General features: G+C 40.9%; 1 protein-coding gene across 3 annotated transcripts in view; it reads left to right on the top strand.

The window, feature by feature from the left end:
* The first annotated feature begins 14,433 nt into the window (after window positions 1–14,433).
* The window catches only part of pdgfc (platelet derived growth factor c), a 227,696-nt gene continuing 226,544 nt past the window's right edge, over window positions 14,434–15,585 (top strand). For 2 of the 3 annotated variants that reach the window (XM_052041817.1, XM_052041802.1), the window contains exons 1-2: window positions 14,434–14,555; window positions 14,807–15,145. In XM_052041817.1, coding sequence (XP_051897777.1) covers window positions 15,037–15,145 — 109 coding nt within the window. In that variant the 5' untranslated portion in view covers window positions 14,434–14,555; window positions 14,807–15,036. Of the gene's footprint in view, window positions 14,556–14,788; window positions 15,146–15,585 lie in introns of those variants that run through there. The other variant, XM_052041808.1, reaches the window with a different exon arrangement.

The following is a 15,585-nucleotide window of genomic DNA, read 5'->3' as shown; positions in this document are numbered from 1 at the left end:
TGGTGGACAGAACAAAGGGCATTTCTTTGATGGGCGGAGAAATGACATTTTGTATGATACACACTGTGGTGCCATATACAGTACAATTGCAGATGATCTGTCTGGTGGGGTGTAAGTAGAGGAGATGAATGAAGACAAAGGAGGGAGAGAGAAAAAAAAATGTTTGAACTATAAGATGCTGAACTCTGTAGTTGCTAGAAATCTGAAATAAACTAGATCACTGGAAAGACTCAGCAGGTCTGTGGAAAAAGTAAACCACATTTAACATTATAGCTTAAATGATATTTCATTAGAACTAACCAGTTCTGACACAACTGGAAAGGCTAGTTATCTGAGTTCTGCAACTTGTAATGTGTCTAGTCGGAAGATGGGATGGTGTTCTTCAAACTTACATTGGGTTTTGTCAGGACAGTTTAAAACATGAAAGACAGAGAGGTCTGAGTGTGAGTGGAATGGAGAATTAAAGTGACAGGAAAGTGACAGGCAACTGAAGGCTCAGTGTCACCCTTGTGGACTGAACAAGGTGCAAAGTGGTCATCAAATCTGCACTTGCTTTCCTCTCCAGTGTAGAGGAGACCAGCATATGAGTACCTAATGCAGTGCTGTAAGCTGGAAGAAGTATATGTGAATTGCTGCTTCACAAGGAAGTAGAGCTTGGGTATCTAGATGGTGGCAAGGGAAGATGTAAAAGGGCAGGCACTATGTTAACCCGATTTTGAAGTCCCACTTCCGTCTGCTGTAAATCACACAGTGCCACAGGTTAATTCAAACGTGTTTATTTAGCAATATATTGCTGGGGAGAAACCTCCTTACGCTATAGTGGAGCCTGCTGCGGAGTTCTCCGAGGTACAGAGGGGGCAGACAGTAATTTATACAAATGTTGTCACACACACTTTAATGAGTCAAGCGCTGGAATTCTTGGTTGAGCAGGAAACGGACAAAGGGCTACTGCAGATGGACAAAGAGCAGCCTCACACCCCAGGTTCAGCTAATCGTTTTGCAATCGGGTGAGACAAAGGCAGGTATCACTTTCATTGTTTGAGACAGCCTTCCCATTTCCCATTAAGATCGACCATCATCTCCATAGTCAAACATAATGGGAATCCAATTAAGTTCCAGACACAGCAATTACCACACAGCACCCAGCCCAGGAAAGCAGTGGTGTGGCTGTTCTGGCCTGAAGGACACTTTTTATATCAGTATTTTGAGCAGCCATAATTCTCATCCGTCTTAAGATATGAATACAGTTATAATTTATTAATCCTACACCTCCTCAACTGGATGTCCTCCAGTTGCATAAGAAGGAGAGGGGGTGTTGGCAGAGGTAAAAAATTGAAGCAGGGAGGTACAGAGGCAATTGTCCTATTGGAATGCTGAAAGGGGAGGGGAAGTGTGCCTAGTGGTGGAATCCCTTTGGAGGTGGCAGAAATTATAGAGGATGATCTATTGAATCTGAAGACTGGTGGGGTGGAAGTTAAAGGGAATCCTATCCTCACTCTGGATGAGAGAAGAAGCGGGTGAGAGCAGAAGTTCAGAAAATGGAACAAATTTGGCCAGAGCATTGCTAATAATAGTGGAGGGAAGCTATGTTTATGGAAAAAGGAAGATATCTCAGAAGTGCTGGTGTGGAAAAAATTGTCACCAGAGCTGGAAAAACTGGGAGAATGGGCGGAATCCTTACTGGAAGCAAGGTGGGTAGAGGTGTAATCAAGATGGCCACTGGAGTCTGTGAGATTATATGGATACTGATTGGTAACCTGTCTGCTGAGATGGAAATGAAGAAGTACAGGATTTTTACAGCTACAACTCTGCACGTAACACATCCTTCTGGGCTAGGTTAAACTCCAATATAATAGATGACAGGACTCTGCCCTAGAATTATATTTAAGCTCTGTCAGCCTGAGTAACCCATCAGTCAACATGTGGTAGGAACTAAGTACCAATCCAAACTTTACAAAGTAGCCATTAGTCTTCCCACATAGGCATCATCCTATGATATCACTCAATGATCTATTTCAGAAACGAACAAGGTATTTTCTTAAAGGTTGACCATAACCCCAAGAAAGCCAGTTCTCTGAATGCAGAAAATAATAAATGTTTGAATGGACTTGCAAAATCATCAAAAAATTTTAAAAGTCAGATCTTGTAACTTTCACCTCCAGAACATTAGGAAGTACTTCACTGCTAAAGAAACATCCTTTCTTTGCATTATTGTTGTAATGTAGGGAAACATAGCAGCCAATTTGTAAAGAGCAAGGTTGCAAAGGTAACTGGATCTGTGGTTATAGCACGATATAAGTTGAATTAGACACTGGACTTTCACCTTAAAAAATGTTGCCCACTTATATGCTGAAGTGTGACCTGAGAATCTAATCAAAGTGAACAGGACAACCATCTGGGATGTGATTGAAATATTCTGAAATAAATGAAGATGAATTGTACAGCTTCTGAAAGGTAATTACAGACAACACAAAATTGGTTGAGGCCTGCATATGAAACAACAGGCATAATTAACCTGCATCTGTTGTTTCATATGCAGGCCTTAACCAATTTTCTGTTGTCTGTAATTACCTGACTGCTGCAAGGGGCCAGAGCTAATCATGCTGTTCATTGACTTAATGCCTCAGCAGGGATTTGGTTTCAAAAGTGGTGCGTAGTACCTAAAGCCAGCCTGTGCTTCATTCGGGAGTGTACATTGTGGCTGCAGCAACTACTCGAGGCATTCTACAGCTAAGACTGTCAGGAAAGAGATCTGGATCCATGGTTTTCCAATGCTGCATTGGAGTCAAAGTAAGGGAGTTGTAGAAAGATAGAGATATCTTGTTTCTTTAGGGCCCAGAATGTCCTCGGATACACTCAGAAGGAAATGGGAAGAGATGGCTGTGAAGGTCAAAGTCAGGATTCAGTACCGAACTTGAATGCAGTGAAATAAGAAGTTAATTGACCTCACATCTATGGTGAAGGTTACCAAGTGTATCTTAAAATGACATATTCCTCAATGGCACCACCCACCTCGGGTGCTGCACAGTGCACACTCCACCATTTAGGACTCACACCTAATTTCCTGTGCTCCATTGAACCTTTACACACTTAGCACTGATGCAAGATCACACTTTCATCTCAGCTTCTACACAGTATCAGGTGTGAAACAATGACAGCCTCATCACTCAAACACATTGCAGGAGATTTACTAATGTTGCATCATCAACCACCCCCCACCAACTAACCTCTGAACTTCTTCTGCTTCTGCTTCTTCTGCTGCTCCTCCTCCACAATCCCTGGGATAGAGATTGACTTGCTTCTACTCTGGTTCTGTGGGTTCTGAAGTGAGAATTGTAGACTCATATATAGATGGGGCAGGAGGTGATGACAGGGTGGGTGGATGGTTGGGTAGTTTGTGAGATGGCTGGCTTATTGCAAGGCTTCTGTGTTCTTCAGATGCATGGCCTCGAGGTTCTCAATACCATCAAAAATGCTCCATTCCCAAGAGTTAATGAGGATGTTGTATTCCTTCAAGGAGCCTTTGAGCACATCATTGAATCTTTTCCTGTCTGCCTGGTAATTTCTTCCCAGGACAGAGCTTGGAATAGAGTGCCTGTTTTGGGAATCTGGTGTCTGTCATGTGAATGGTGTGGCCTGCCCAATGGAGCTGATTGAAAGTAACCAGGCCTCAATACTGTGGACGTTGGCTTGGGAAAGGACAATGATGTTGACTTGTTTGTCCTTCTAGTGAATTTAGAGGATTTTGCAAAAACAACTCTGGTGGTATTTTTCCTGTAGATAGTCCAGGTCTCAGAAGCATATAGGAGGGAAGACAGTGAGTTTTGTGCCAGATCTGATGTCTTGATCTTCACAAACCCTGTTCCTCAATCAATCAAGATTGTGTTGATACATTGAAGGTGATAGTTAATTTCATCATCTCTCTTTGCTGATAGGTGGCTCCCAAGATATGGGAAATGCTTCATGTTTTGCAGGGTCATGTCACGAACCGTTGTTATCGAAGGGCAACACGGTGCTGCGGGAGCAGGTTGGTAGCGGACCTTGGTTTTGTCGGTGTTAAGTATAAGGCCCATTCTCTCGTATGAAAGCATCAACATTGGCTTGGAGCTTGGACTCTAAGCCTGTGCAAATGCAAGAGTTGTCCGCATACAGCAGCTCAACTATTGTGGCTTTGGTAACCTGGCTTCTGGAATGTTGTCACCATAAGTTGAACAATTTACTACTGGTTTTGAAGATGAGCTCCACTCATGCCCAAATTTTCGTGGAGGTGAGATGAAACATTTCAGTAAGAGTGACTGAGAAAAGTGTTGGGGCGATGCTGCAGCCTTTCACATTTTCTTTTTTTTAGAAACATAGAAGGCTGACTCTCAGAACAATCCTGCCAATCCCATTCCCCATCTATACCCCTTTCTCCCTCATATACTATTAACACCCTTCTGATTCCCCTGTTACACACTGGGGGTTTTTATTTTACAGGAGCCAATTTACTTTGTTAAATTGCCCCACTACATTGGAGGTAATGTACAGGAACAAATTAGTCTACAAGCACACCTTTGGGATGTGAGAGGAAACTGGAGCAATAGGGGGAAACCCATGTGGTCTTAGGAAAAATGTATAAAGTCTACACAGGTCTCTGGAGATATGAGGGTACATTTGACACCCATCTTGACTGAGAATATTTCTTCTGTAGTCTCTTTGACACCTTCATGTGATCATGGAGCAGACACAAGATAGAGACAAATTTCCTTGGGTAGCTGAATTTGAGGAGGGTGTTCCATAGTTCTCTCCAATTGAATTGACTCAAAGGCTGTGGTAAGGTTAAAGAAGGCCATGTATAATGGTTGATGCTGCTCTCTGTATTTTTCTTGAAGTTGTCACACAGTGAAAATTGTATCCACTGTGCCTCTAGATGGATGGAATCCACACTGTAATTTGGGGAGCAGGTCTTTGGCCACTGGGAGGAAGTGGTTGAGGAGACCCTGTCATTGACAATACCTGTGGCGGACAGCAGGGAGACCTGTCCATAGTTACCACAGTTTCTTGAAGGTGGTCATGATTACAGAGTTTCTGAGAACCCTTGACATATCCTCCTCTCCCCAATGTGGGCAATGAGGCTGTGGATTTGTGACCAAAACGCTTCATTGCCAAATTTTAGGACTTCAGCAGGAAGACCATCTGCTCCTGAAACCTTGCTATTTTTGAGTTGGGAAAAGGCCTTCTCGACTTCTCGTTGGTCAGGAACTGACCCAGTGAGTTGCTGTTGGATGGAGTTAAGGACAGAATGACTGTTGAGGTGTCTTTGGAATGTTCCTTTCATTGTGCAATGACCACTTTTCTGTCCACGATAAATTCCTGGCTCACCATGTAGTGGGGCCTTGGGTGTTGAAGCCATAGCTGGCTTTTACAGCGCTGAAGAACCCACACGGGTCATGGCTGTCAGTGAGCTGCTGAGTTTCCTGCATTGTCTCCCACCAACATCTGTTCTTTACTTTCCACATTTTCTACTGGACCTCTGCCTTTAGGTTCCTGTAAAGTTGCTTTGATGGCAGAACTTCCAATCCAGGTTTGCCTTATGTTTGTTGTTAACTAACTCCTTGATCTCTTGGTTATTCTCAAATCAACCATAGCTTTTCCTGTAATATCGGCCAAGACTCTCTTCACAGGCACCAGTTATGGTGAACTTTTGGGCAGCCCGTAAGCTGTGAACACTTTGCACCTCTTGTTGCCTGGATTGACTGGTTGTTTGTGAGGCGCTGTGTGAGAAAGCTCCTACAGAGCTGTGACATTGATCTTCTTGCAGCAACTCTCCCATTGAAGTTGATGTTTTGGAGACATGTTGATGGAGGTAATAGAGCAGATTAGGTGGTGTGCAGTCCAACAGTCATCGATGTCTTCTGCGGCATGGTTGACATCCTTGCTGACCCCCGCTTGGAGCTTGGACTTCATTCTTTCCAATGTCGAACAGTGGACAACAACATGAGACTTTCAGAACTTAATGCAGCATTAAATGGTCTCAACTCACACTGCAGCACAAACAGAAGCCAACTAACACTTGGATGATGTAATGGAAGATCTGTTGTACTTACTCAGCTTGATTCCATGCAAGCTTAATTTGCTGTCATTATTGCTTTGGATACTTCCCTTCAAAGAGACTTAAATGGTACTTGATCTTTCTAACCATCTTCAAAGTGTGCTGAGGTGCTACCTGGGCAGAAACAGAGCCTTTGTGGAGCATGAACCTCTTGCCTTCTTTCAGAATGTTGGAGGTGAATGTAAGTGAAAATAAGTAGATCTTTTTTTACTTCATTTTCATTAATATTTGTAATTAATTTACTTGCTGTATGTGGTTTTAATTGACTTTATTATCTTTAATTTTTTAAAATATATTTATATGCTTTTAACTATCTTTAATCATGGAACTGTTAGAATGAGCAGGACAATATCCACTGTCTGCCACTAGTTGCTATTCACAACCTCATGGAACATCTGTAGCAATGAGGCTGATGGGATGTTTGGATCTGGTCAGCCTCAAAAGGTAAGTGCACTGTGGGCATCCAACAAGAGGCAACAATGAAGCACAAGTTAGTTCATGTGCATTTTGGCTCCTTATATACCTGCCAAGCCACTATTGGTGACCCATATACATGCACTGGTCTGACAACTCATCTGCATTTCTCAGTATCTGTGTTATTGTGCTTTGTTTGGGAGCCCCAAATGCATAACCACACTTCTTGGACTGAATTTCACCTTCCATCTTTCTAATCATCTGAATAATCCACTGATTTTTCCGTGGTCTCATCTACATTAAGTACATGCACAATTTTTGTAACATCTGCAAATGTCTTAATCACGCCGCTTACAATAAGTTTAAAGCAATATTCTTAATCATCTATATTCAGACCTGCCCTACTGAGTACCACTGGGTTCCTCCAATGCAGTCCGGACAATAGAATCACTCCCCATTCCTTTACCCTCCAACAGCCCCTCTCCCCCTCCCCACAGGCAGCCACAATCCCACAACCCAAGTAACCTGCTTTATTACATTTCATGTGACAATGACCCACGTAGTAGAGATTGCACTCAAAAGTCAAGAGCCTTGTCATCAGCAGCTAGCCCTGTGAATTAGTAGTGGTTTGTGCTCCACTAGTGGATTGGAGTACAGTGATTGCATCATAACTGCTGCCAGGATAAAGCACTTGCAGATTATGTTTAGGAGCCTGCGTATGATCACGTTTACAAGCAAATTTTTTATGCAGATGTTCAGACCTGGCATACCATTAATTATGCATAGAAAACATAAAACCTTTGTAGAATTGCAGCAATAGCCAGTGGATTATACAGTAATAATTTTAAAATTGTAGTTGACAATCTCTTTAACAGCACTGTGCATGTGTTTGTGTGTGTGTGTGTGTGTGTGTGTGTGTGTGTCTGGTGTATGTTGGGACGGAACAGGTGGTGGAGGGGTTGTTCGTACCTTCTGCTGAACACATACTCAGTAGTACAGGATTAAGACGTGGTGTTGGAGCATGAAACAGTATGAAATACCAATTTGACAGCATTACAAGCAGATTGATCTGCCTGCACTATATACTGATGGCAAATGCTAACAGCACATTACCAGCACCTTTGCCAATATGGTGGCTGGCTCAATTGATGCAAAAAACAATCACTTTCAACATATTTTGCACATAAGATGACAAATGTAATTGCCAAACTGTAGAACAATTAAGTTTGAAGTGGGTGAATTCAACATTAAATCATGTAGGTAAAGAAAAAATACAGAAGAGAAAGATTAGATTGTGGGAGAGAGAAATGAAATATAGGAAAGCACTAAAAAATTAAACTCTCAATTTTTAATTTTTCCTTTTTCTTTTCTTCATACAATATCTGATGTTTTGTTGAATTCACCTAATTTAAACTCCCCCCCCCCATCATTTTGGCAACAAAATTGGTGCTGTGGTGAACTTTTTTGGCTTCTATGAGTGTTAGAGGAATGAGATTCCAGTCAATATTGGAATTAATAAGTCTGCATTATTGTCCCACTATTAGTCTACTAGTCCTGCAACTTATTCTCTCCCACATTCCCATTAACTCCACTCTGATACTTTTGCCACTTGCCCACACTTGGGGCTATCTACAGTTGCCAAATAACTTACTGGTACACCTTTGGGATGTAGGAGTAAACTGAAGCACTGGAGGCAAACCCACATCATCACCGGTAGAAGGTGTAGACTCCACATAGACAGTACCCAAGGTCCAGATCAAACCTGGGTTGCTGGGGCTGTGAGGTACCACCATCATGTTGCCCAATGCATGAAAATGGTGAGGCGAATATTGAATCCACTCATCACCTGAAGTTCCTGCCCTATTTGCACCTAAGTAAGACAGAATATCATTAGTGTCACTGAGATACTACAACAAAATATGTCTTAGAAATGAGGGCCAGAAAATATGTTATTTAGTAATGTCTGTTAGAGACAATGATTGGCTATAAGAATTCTCCTACTGATCTTTGAATTATGTCATGTGTCCTCTTAAGGCATAAGATTGTCTAATAATGATAATACACCCATCCTTTGTCCTGCATTGAAACACCAGTCTTGATTATTCAGCCACATGTCTAGTGTAAGACTTGAACCTACAACTCCCTGCTTAAAGGTAGGAATGCTAACATTGAGCTAAAGCTGACACCCAGTAAAAACAGAGAAGTAGAATTCAGGACTGCTGTCTTGTGGTTTTCATGGGAAATGGGCAGAGACGCATTATGACCCCCAGGGGCTCATAAGAAGTCTAGCTTGCAGTACATTTTAATAAAAATTGATTTGATTTATTGGAACAGTGTAAAGATCTGACCATAAGAATTATCTGTGGAAGGAGTGAAAATGTTATACTAGAGCATTTTTGGCTAGGATTGGAACACACTGTTGAAAAAGCCAAGGAGAAGTTTAACGAGAATTTAACCTGCACTTGAAATGCATCCTGCTTATAATAGCTGCAGATTGTAGAGAACAGTGATTTTTCTTTTTGTGCAAGATTACTGTTTATCAAGGAAGCTATCTTCAGGTCATTCAACCCATTAACTTCCTTTTTGTGATTAGAGTTTCTGTTCTTTCTTTCCTCCAACTTTTTTTTCATTTCTTTTCCTGCTGTACTAAAGTACTAATTGATCTTTCATTTTCTCTATGTTGATACAATGTTAAAACGTATTTTCTCTCAAATGTCTTTTCTCCAGCATTCGTACTTTAAAGATTTGCTTTATCCGATTTTGTTTTCATTTAAAATCAGATTGAAGATGAATTCGAATGGTCCAAAATATGGTTAATATTTTACTGAGTAACTGCTCTGTATTTTTGAGTGTCATGTGACTGACCAGTTAAAGCAATGGACCAGGCTGGGTGTGTAAATGGCCGAAGCTTTTTGATTTCTACATTTTAGAACCCAAACAATAGCGCAAATTGTACTTCTGAAAATAAATATTCTTGTGTTCACTTCTGTGATCTCAAACACTCATAATTCAAATGTTTAGTAACAAACTGAGAATGGTCAGTAATAATTCCATCCTGTTTTTTTTTTCATTCTCATTTATAGATTCTAAACCTGAGCAGGACTGCTTGATTCTGGCATTGTATCACTTCCCATCACAAAATATTCATCAAATGGTAATGAAACTAATTTGCATGTGTTTTTCCTGCACTTGTGCCCTGATGTACACTTACTAGGTTTAATGGATCATGAAACTTTGAACATATTGTTGAATATCAGGCCTGGCTGACTGGCTGAGTATCCCTGGCATTTTCTGTTCATATTTCAGATTTCCAGCACCCACAGATTTTAGCTAAGTGTCAATATTTTCCAATTGTGCTTCAACTGATAGAGTAGAAATAATTTCTTGATGTGAGAATTGTAAAATGGAGGCTTAGCCTTAAAATTTGAGCTTGGTTGTTCGGTGCTGATGTTGGAAAGCATTAATTTACATTGTTAATAAGTCATCGAACACTAGAACTTATTTCCTCCCCCCCCCCCCCCCCCCCCGCCCAACCACCTCGCCCCAGGCTGTTGAATCCAGGTCAGCTGAAAATGAAAGAATTGAGTTTAATGTTTATTTTTGTAATGCCACGATATTAAAGGTTAAAGAAGGAAGGTGTGTGAATGGAGTTAAGATACTAAACTTCTATTACTTCATGAATGTTGTAAGTTTGAAGTATTGATGTTTACAACACTGCATCTGTTGTTTTCTTAATTTTTAATTGCAATTTATTGAGTGTATTATAAAAAATATAATCCTTACTGAAACCTGCAGTATGTTTTCTATTTTCCTTATCCATTCTTAAAATCACTCTTAAAATTGGAGGTTCTTGATCATGATGTTACTGAGGTGAAAGAGGTAATAATTAAATAAATTAAAACTTAAGCTGGAATGTTAACAAAAAAAAGTACTGGTGTGAGTTCATCATTTCCTTAGGCACCAATTGTTTATGTTGATTTATGCCTATTTTAAATTTGGATTGCTGGAATTAGCATAATTACTTGGGCACGACAACATCAGGAAAATTCAAGCAGTATTGATTACATTTTCAGCTCCAACTTACTTAACACTTATGAAAATAGGGGGAAAAAAAAGGTTTTGCCTTTTTTGTCTTTAATGTCCTTGGACATCACAATACAATTTACAACAAATGAGGCCAGGTCAACCAATGATGTACTTTCACTGCAGAACGTGAAAGGGCTTAGAAAGTCAAAGAAACTTTTAAAACCAGCTTGACTTTTACCAAGTTGTGTGAGACAAGTTCTTGGTTCTTTTACCAAGTTCTGTGAGGAATTTACAAAATCACTAAATATTTACAAATAAGTCCATTTACCCAAATTTAGTTCATCCAGTAAGAAAAATATGAAAATCTACCTAACCCTATAGTAGCTTCTCGTTATTTCATCAACGATTCCATTGTTTTCACTTTCTTTCTAAAAGCTAACCCCTTGTGTTGATCATTCTTTGCTTGCAAAGAACTAAATTTAAATCAATCTTAAATATACCCTTTAACAGCGTGTTCTACTGTAATAAAAAGGGGAAATGCTGTAAATACAAAGCAGGTCAAGTAGCATCTGTGGAAGGAGAAACAGAGTTAATGTTTCAGGTCTGAGACCCTTTGTCTGAGTTCTTCCTGGTGGAAGGAGTCAGAGGGTGGTAGTAGAGAGTTGTTATTCAGGTTGGAGGCCTGTGATCAGTGGTGTGCCACAGGGATCAGTGCTGGGTCCACTGTTGTCTGTCATCTATATTAAACGATTTGGATGACAATGTTGTCATGGTTAGTAGGTTTGCAGCTGACACCAAAATTGGTGGTGTAGTGGACAGCGAAGGTTGTGTAAGATTACAACAGGATCTAGATGAACTGGGGAAGTGGGCCAAGGAACGGCAGATTGGATTTAACTCGGACAAATGTGAGGTATTTCATTTTGGTAAGTTAACCCAGGGCAGGACTTGCACAGTCAATGGTAGAGCCCTGGAGAGTATTGTAGATGCTAGGGGTACATGGACATAGTTCCCTGAAAGCAGCAACACTGGTAGACAGGGTGGTGAAAAAGGCATTTGTACACTTAGGGGATTAAGTCCAGGAGCTGGGACTTCAAGTTGCAACTGCATAAGTCATTGGTGAGACCACACTTGAAGTATTGTGCTCAGTTCTGGTCGTCCAGCTATAAGAAGGATATTATTAAGCTGGAAAAGGGTGCAGAAAAGATTCATGAGGATGTTACCGGGACTGGAGAGCTTGAGTTATAAGGAGAGGCTGGGAAAGCTGGGACTTTTTTCCCTGGAGCGTGGGAGCCTGTGGGCTGACCTTTATAGAGGTGTATAAAATTATGAGAGGTGTAGATTTAAGGTGAGAAGGGAAACACTTAAAAGGGATCTGAGGGGCAACTTTTTCACATAGAGGGCAGTGGGTATATGAAATGAGCTGCCAGAGGAAGCTGTAGAGGTGGGTATAATTACAATGCTTAAAAGACATTTGGACAGGTACATGGATAGAAAATGTTTAAAGGATATGGCCAAACTCAGACAAATGAGACTAGCTCAGATAGATATCTTGGCTGGTGAGGACGAGTTGGGCTGAAGGGCCTGTTTCTGTTCTGTGCAACTCTATGTCTCTGTAACCTGAAACATTAACTCTATTTCTCTTTCTATGACTTGCTGAGTGTTTCTGGCATTTTCTGTTTCATCTCAGATTTCCAGCATCTGCAGTTTTTTTTTAAATTTTCATTTGCTCTTGACCTACTGTTGTATATATTTCTGGATTTACCTTTGTCAAGCTATTTCTTTCAGGTTGAAAAGTGCAAATGTCTTCCATCATAACTCGTAGCTTTGACAATAAGAATTAGCCCTTCAACATTTCTCTGCACTGTTGGTGACTGCCTTTTGGTTTGCAGTGCAACATATGTTTCTCAAGATGAGGTCTGACCAATTGATTATTCCTACATTTTGTTTTTCAAGCAATGCAATTCAAACTTATATTTGCTTGAATGATTCCTGCACTGTATTAGGTGGGCATAGTGAGCACTAAGTCAGCAAAGATTTCATGAACTTAATTCTTCATTACAGTGTAATTTAATTAAGTCTACAGAGTCACAGAGATATTCAGAAATATGTCCTTCATCCCACCATGGTCCATGCTGACCATCAAGTATCTATCCATACTAATCCCATTTACCAGTACCTGGTCCATGGCATCTGTGCATTAGTGATTCCAGTATCATCCAGATACTTCTTAAATGTTGTGAGAGTACCTGGCTCCACCACCCACTGAGGCAGCATGTTCCAGATTCCAACCACCCTGCAGGTGAAAAAGGCCTTCCTCAATTTTCTCTAAACCTTTTCCCCCTTACCCTAAATCTATGTCTTCTGATGCATATGTATCACTGATTTTTCCTTTCTTTATCTAGATTAAATTTTATTTGCAGATAACAGCCCAGTTTCATACTTTGTCCAGCACATACTGTAATTTGCCTGCTACCTCCTAGCTGGGAAATGTTAGCAATTTTGACATTATTGCATCTTTTTTTCTAGGTCTAAGCTACTGATAGAATTGGTTTAGATGGCAACAGCAATCTCTGAGGACCTCATTCAGTACTGATTTACTTTTTTGCCCTCATAACTTATATAACCAGCATCATTTGTTTTTTAACCTTTACCCAACTTCTTATCTGCAATCAAGAATTATCCTGAAGCATTTTGATTTAAATCTGGACGCCATCAGGCTCAGTCGTGTGAGAGGGTTGTCTTTCAGAAAGTCCGTTATTTTTATTAGCTTGAAGTGGAATACAGTACTGCTTTTGCACTTGAAACTTATGTCAACAACGCTGGAGTTGAATGGTCCAAACGTGTTGGCAGCGAACCTTTCACCCGAGGGAAAGACATTTATCAATTAGCCGTGTGGTGCTAACATGTCCCCAAATGCCCTCACAATTAACTGTTCACGAGTATTCCTATGTTATATATGGTTATATGTTATATATAGTTATATGTTAAATACATATATATTTAATTTTCAGAATGGAATTAGTGAATACCATCCAGCAAATTCATCATCAGCTCTTAAATATCTTCGGACAAAAAACCTGTCAACCAGAAATGTTAAATAACTGTTTCTCCCCCTCTACAGATGCTATATGACCTTCTGTTTCCAGCATATGTTGTTTTTATTTAGTTATCCTTACTTTCCACCTTTTGGTGGAAAGTAAGGATAACTAATTGGCTATTGTCAATTCCTTTTAACTTCAATAATGCACGGGTTGTTTTAGATAACATTTTTAAAACCCGACTTTCTTACATTGGTAGTTTGAATTAACAATGAATGTCCCTGACGTTCAATGAAAACCACATCTTTTGACACAGGAATTAGGCATAATCCACAGACAATGGCCACATCTTTTATTATGAAGCCAGCACAAGGTATCGGCACAGTTTCCCGTCCAGTTTACGCTGAACACTTGGTGTGAATTGCGAGCGAAGCAGTCGAGGTTCCAGCAGATGGGAATTGAATACTGTGTTGTTATTCGCATTGGTCCCCCATAATATCCTAATGAGTACAGATGAAACTTTAAAAAATAGAAGTATTAATTCGGCGTTTCCATTTATTTTATCTGGATATAGAGTTTCCCAACTATCCCAAAATAGTTTATAAACAATCCGAGGGTTCGACTTGTAAGCTGCACTGGGGGGATTAAGGCTGCTATGTAAAGTCTGATGTCTGAAGTTTTTTTGTCCCTGGAGAGGTTTGCAGCCAGCAATGCTACACCACCTGTCGTGTCGCCAGTTGGCAGTCTTGCTCACCCAAGAGGCGAATCCACCCCGCGTCTGAACGGAGCAGCCGAGGGGTTGTGGGGGGACGTAAAATGTGCAAAGGCGTAATCTTTTCTTTCGCACGGCAACAGGCAGCACTTTGAAGGATTTGTTTTTGTCTTTAGCTGACGTCAAGTGAGCAAAAAAAACTTAAATCAGCCCTTTTTTAAAAAAAAACTCCACTTGAAAGTACCCTGGAATAATGGAATCCAGCTGTTCGCTGGTAAACTACCTTTTAAAGTAATTTTTACTAAAAGTTTGTCCAGACAGAGAAGTTTGGCTTTGGCAGCTGATGATAGGAAAAAAAAGCAAAGAGAAAAAAAACACAAAGATCGTGGACTTTATATAAAAGACAGTTTTAAAATCCAGAAGTTTATAAAAGTTGACAGGTGTGCGTAAGGACTTGGCTGCGCCTTTAAAAAAAAACTTGGGTTCTGGCATAAGCGTCTGTCATTTTTTTTCTCCTTGCATTAGCCATCGAGTTGATAAGTGAGATCGCTGGGTCGGGGCACGGTGGAGAGAGAAGGGAGTGCTTTGGATCGGAATGTGGAAGCCACTGTGTGATTATCTGGTGGAAATGCTGGCACATCAGGGTCCCCGCACTGCGTGGTAGAAGCGGCGGCTGCGAGCGAGTCAGCGCGGAGAAGCCCAGTGTGTGTCTTGTCTGCTCTGCCCCAACAGCGCTCACACACTGCACCCCTCAAATGTCCCTGTCATTAGCACTCCTGCTAATATCGGCTCTCAACTTCCGCCATCATGGATCGGAAGCCCAAATCAACAAGTTCCAGCCCTCAAGTAACAAGGAACCGAACGGTAAGTCTATTTCTTACCCCCCACTCCCCTCCCCTCCCCTTCCCCGGTTGTTCTTTGATGTGGTGAAGTTGGCTTTGCCCCTTATTTTTTACTGCACTCACTTGCCGGTGTGGCCAGTGGCCCAGTGGCTTATCGCCTTACAGGTATGAGTTTCAGTGTACCCCGGCCAGCAGGCAACCAAACTACTTCACAAATTGAGGGAATCTTCCCCCCCCCCCCCTCGCCAGACGTGAGTTTAAGATTTTCACCGTAGGGAATGTTGATTTCCCCAGTGCCAGAATGCAAATGTCTCCTTTGGATACTCTTTCTGTAAAAACGCTCCTCCAAAACCTTTGTAATCTCATCGGGACCATTTTGCAACGCTGCATGATAATAATGCATAAAAAAAGAGGTCAACAGAAAGACTTTAAGTTTTCTACTTTCTGCTTCTGAAGTAGTGC

Source organism: Pristis pectinata, chromosome 2 (assembly GCF_009764475.1).
Source record: "Pristis pectinata isolate sPriPec2 chromosome 2, sPriPec2.1.pri, whole genome shotgun sequence".
Taxonomy (NCBI): Eukaryota; Metazoa; Chordata; class Chondrichthyes; order Rhinopristiformes; family Pristidae; genus Pristis; species Pristis pectinata.
Note: the sequence above shows the minus strand (reverse complement) of the source record. Positions and strands in the feature narration are given on the sequence as shown.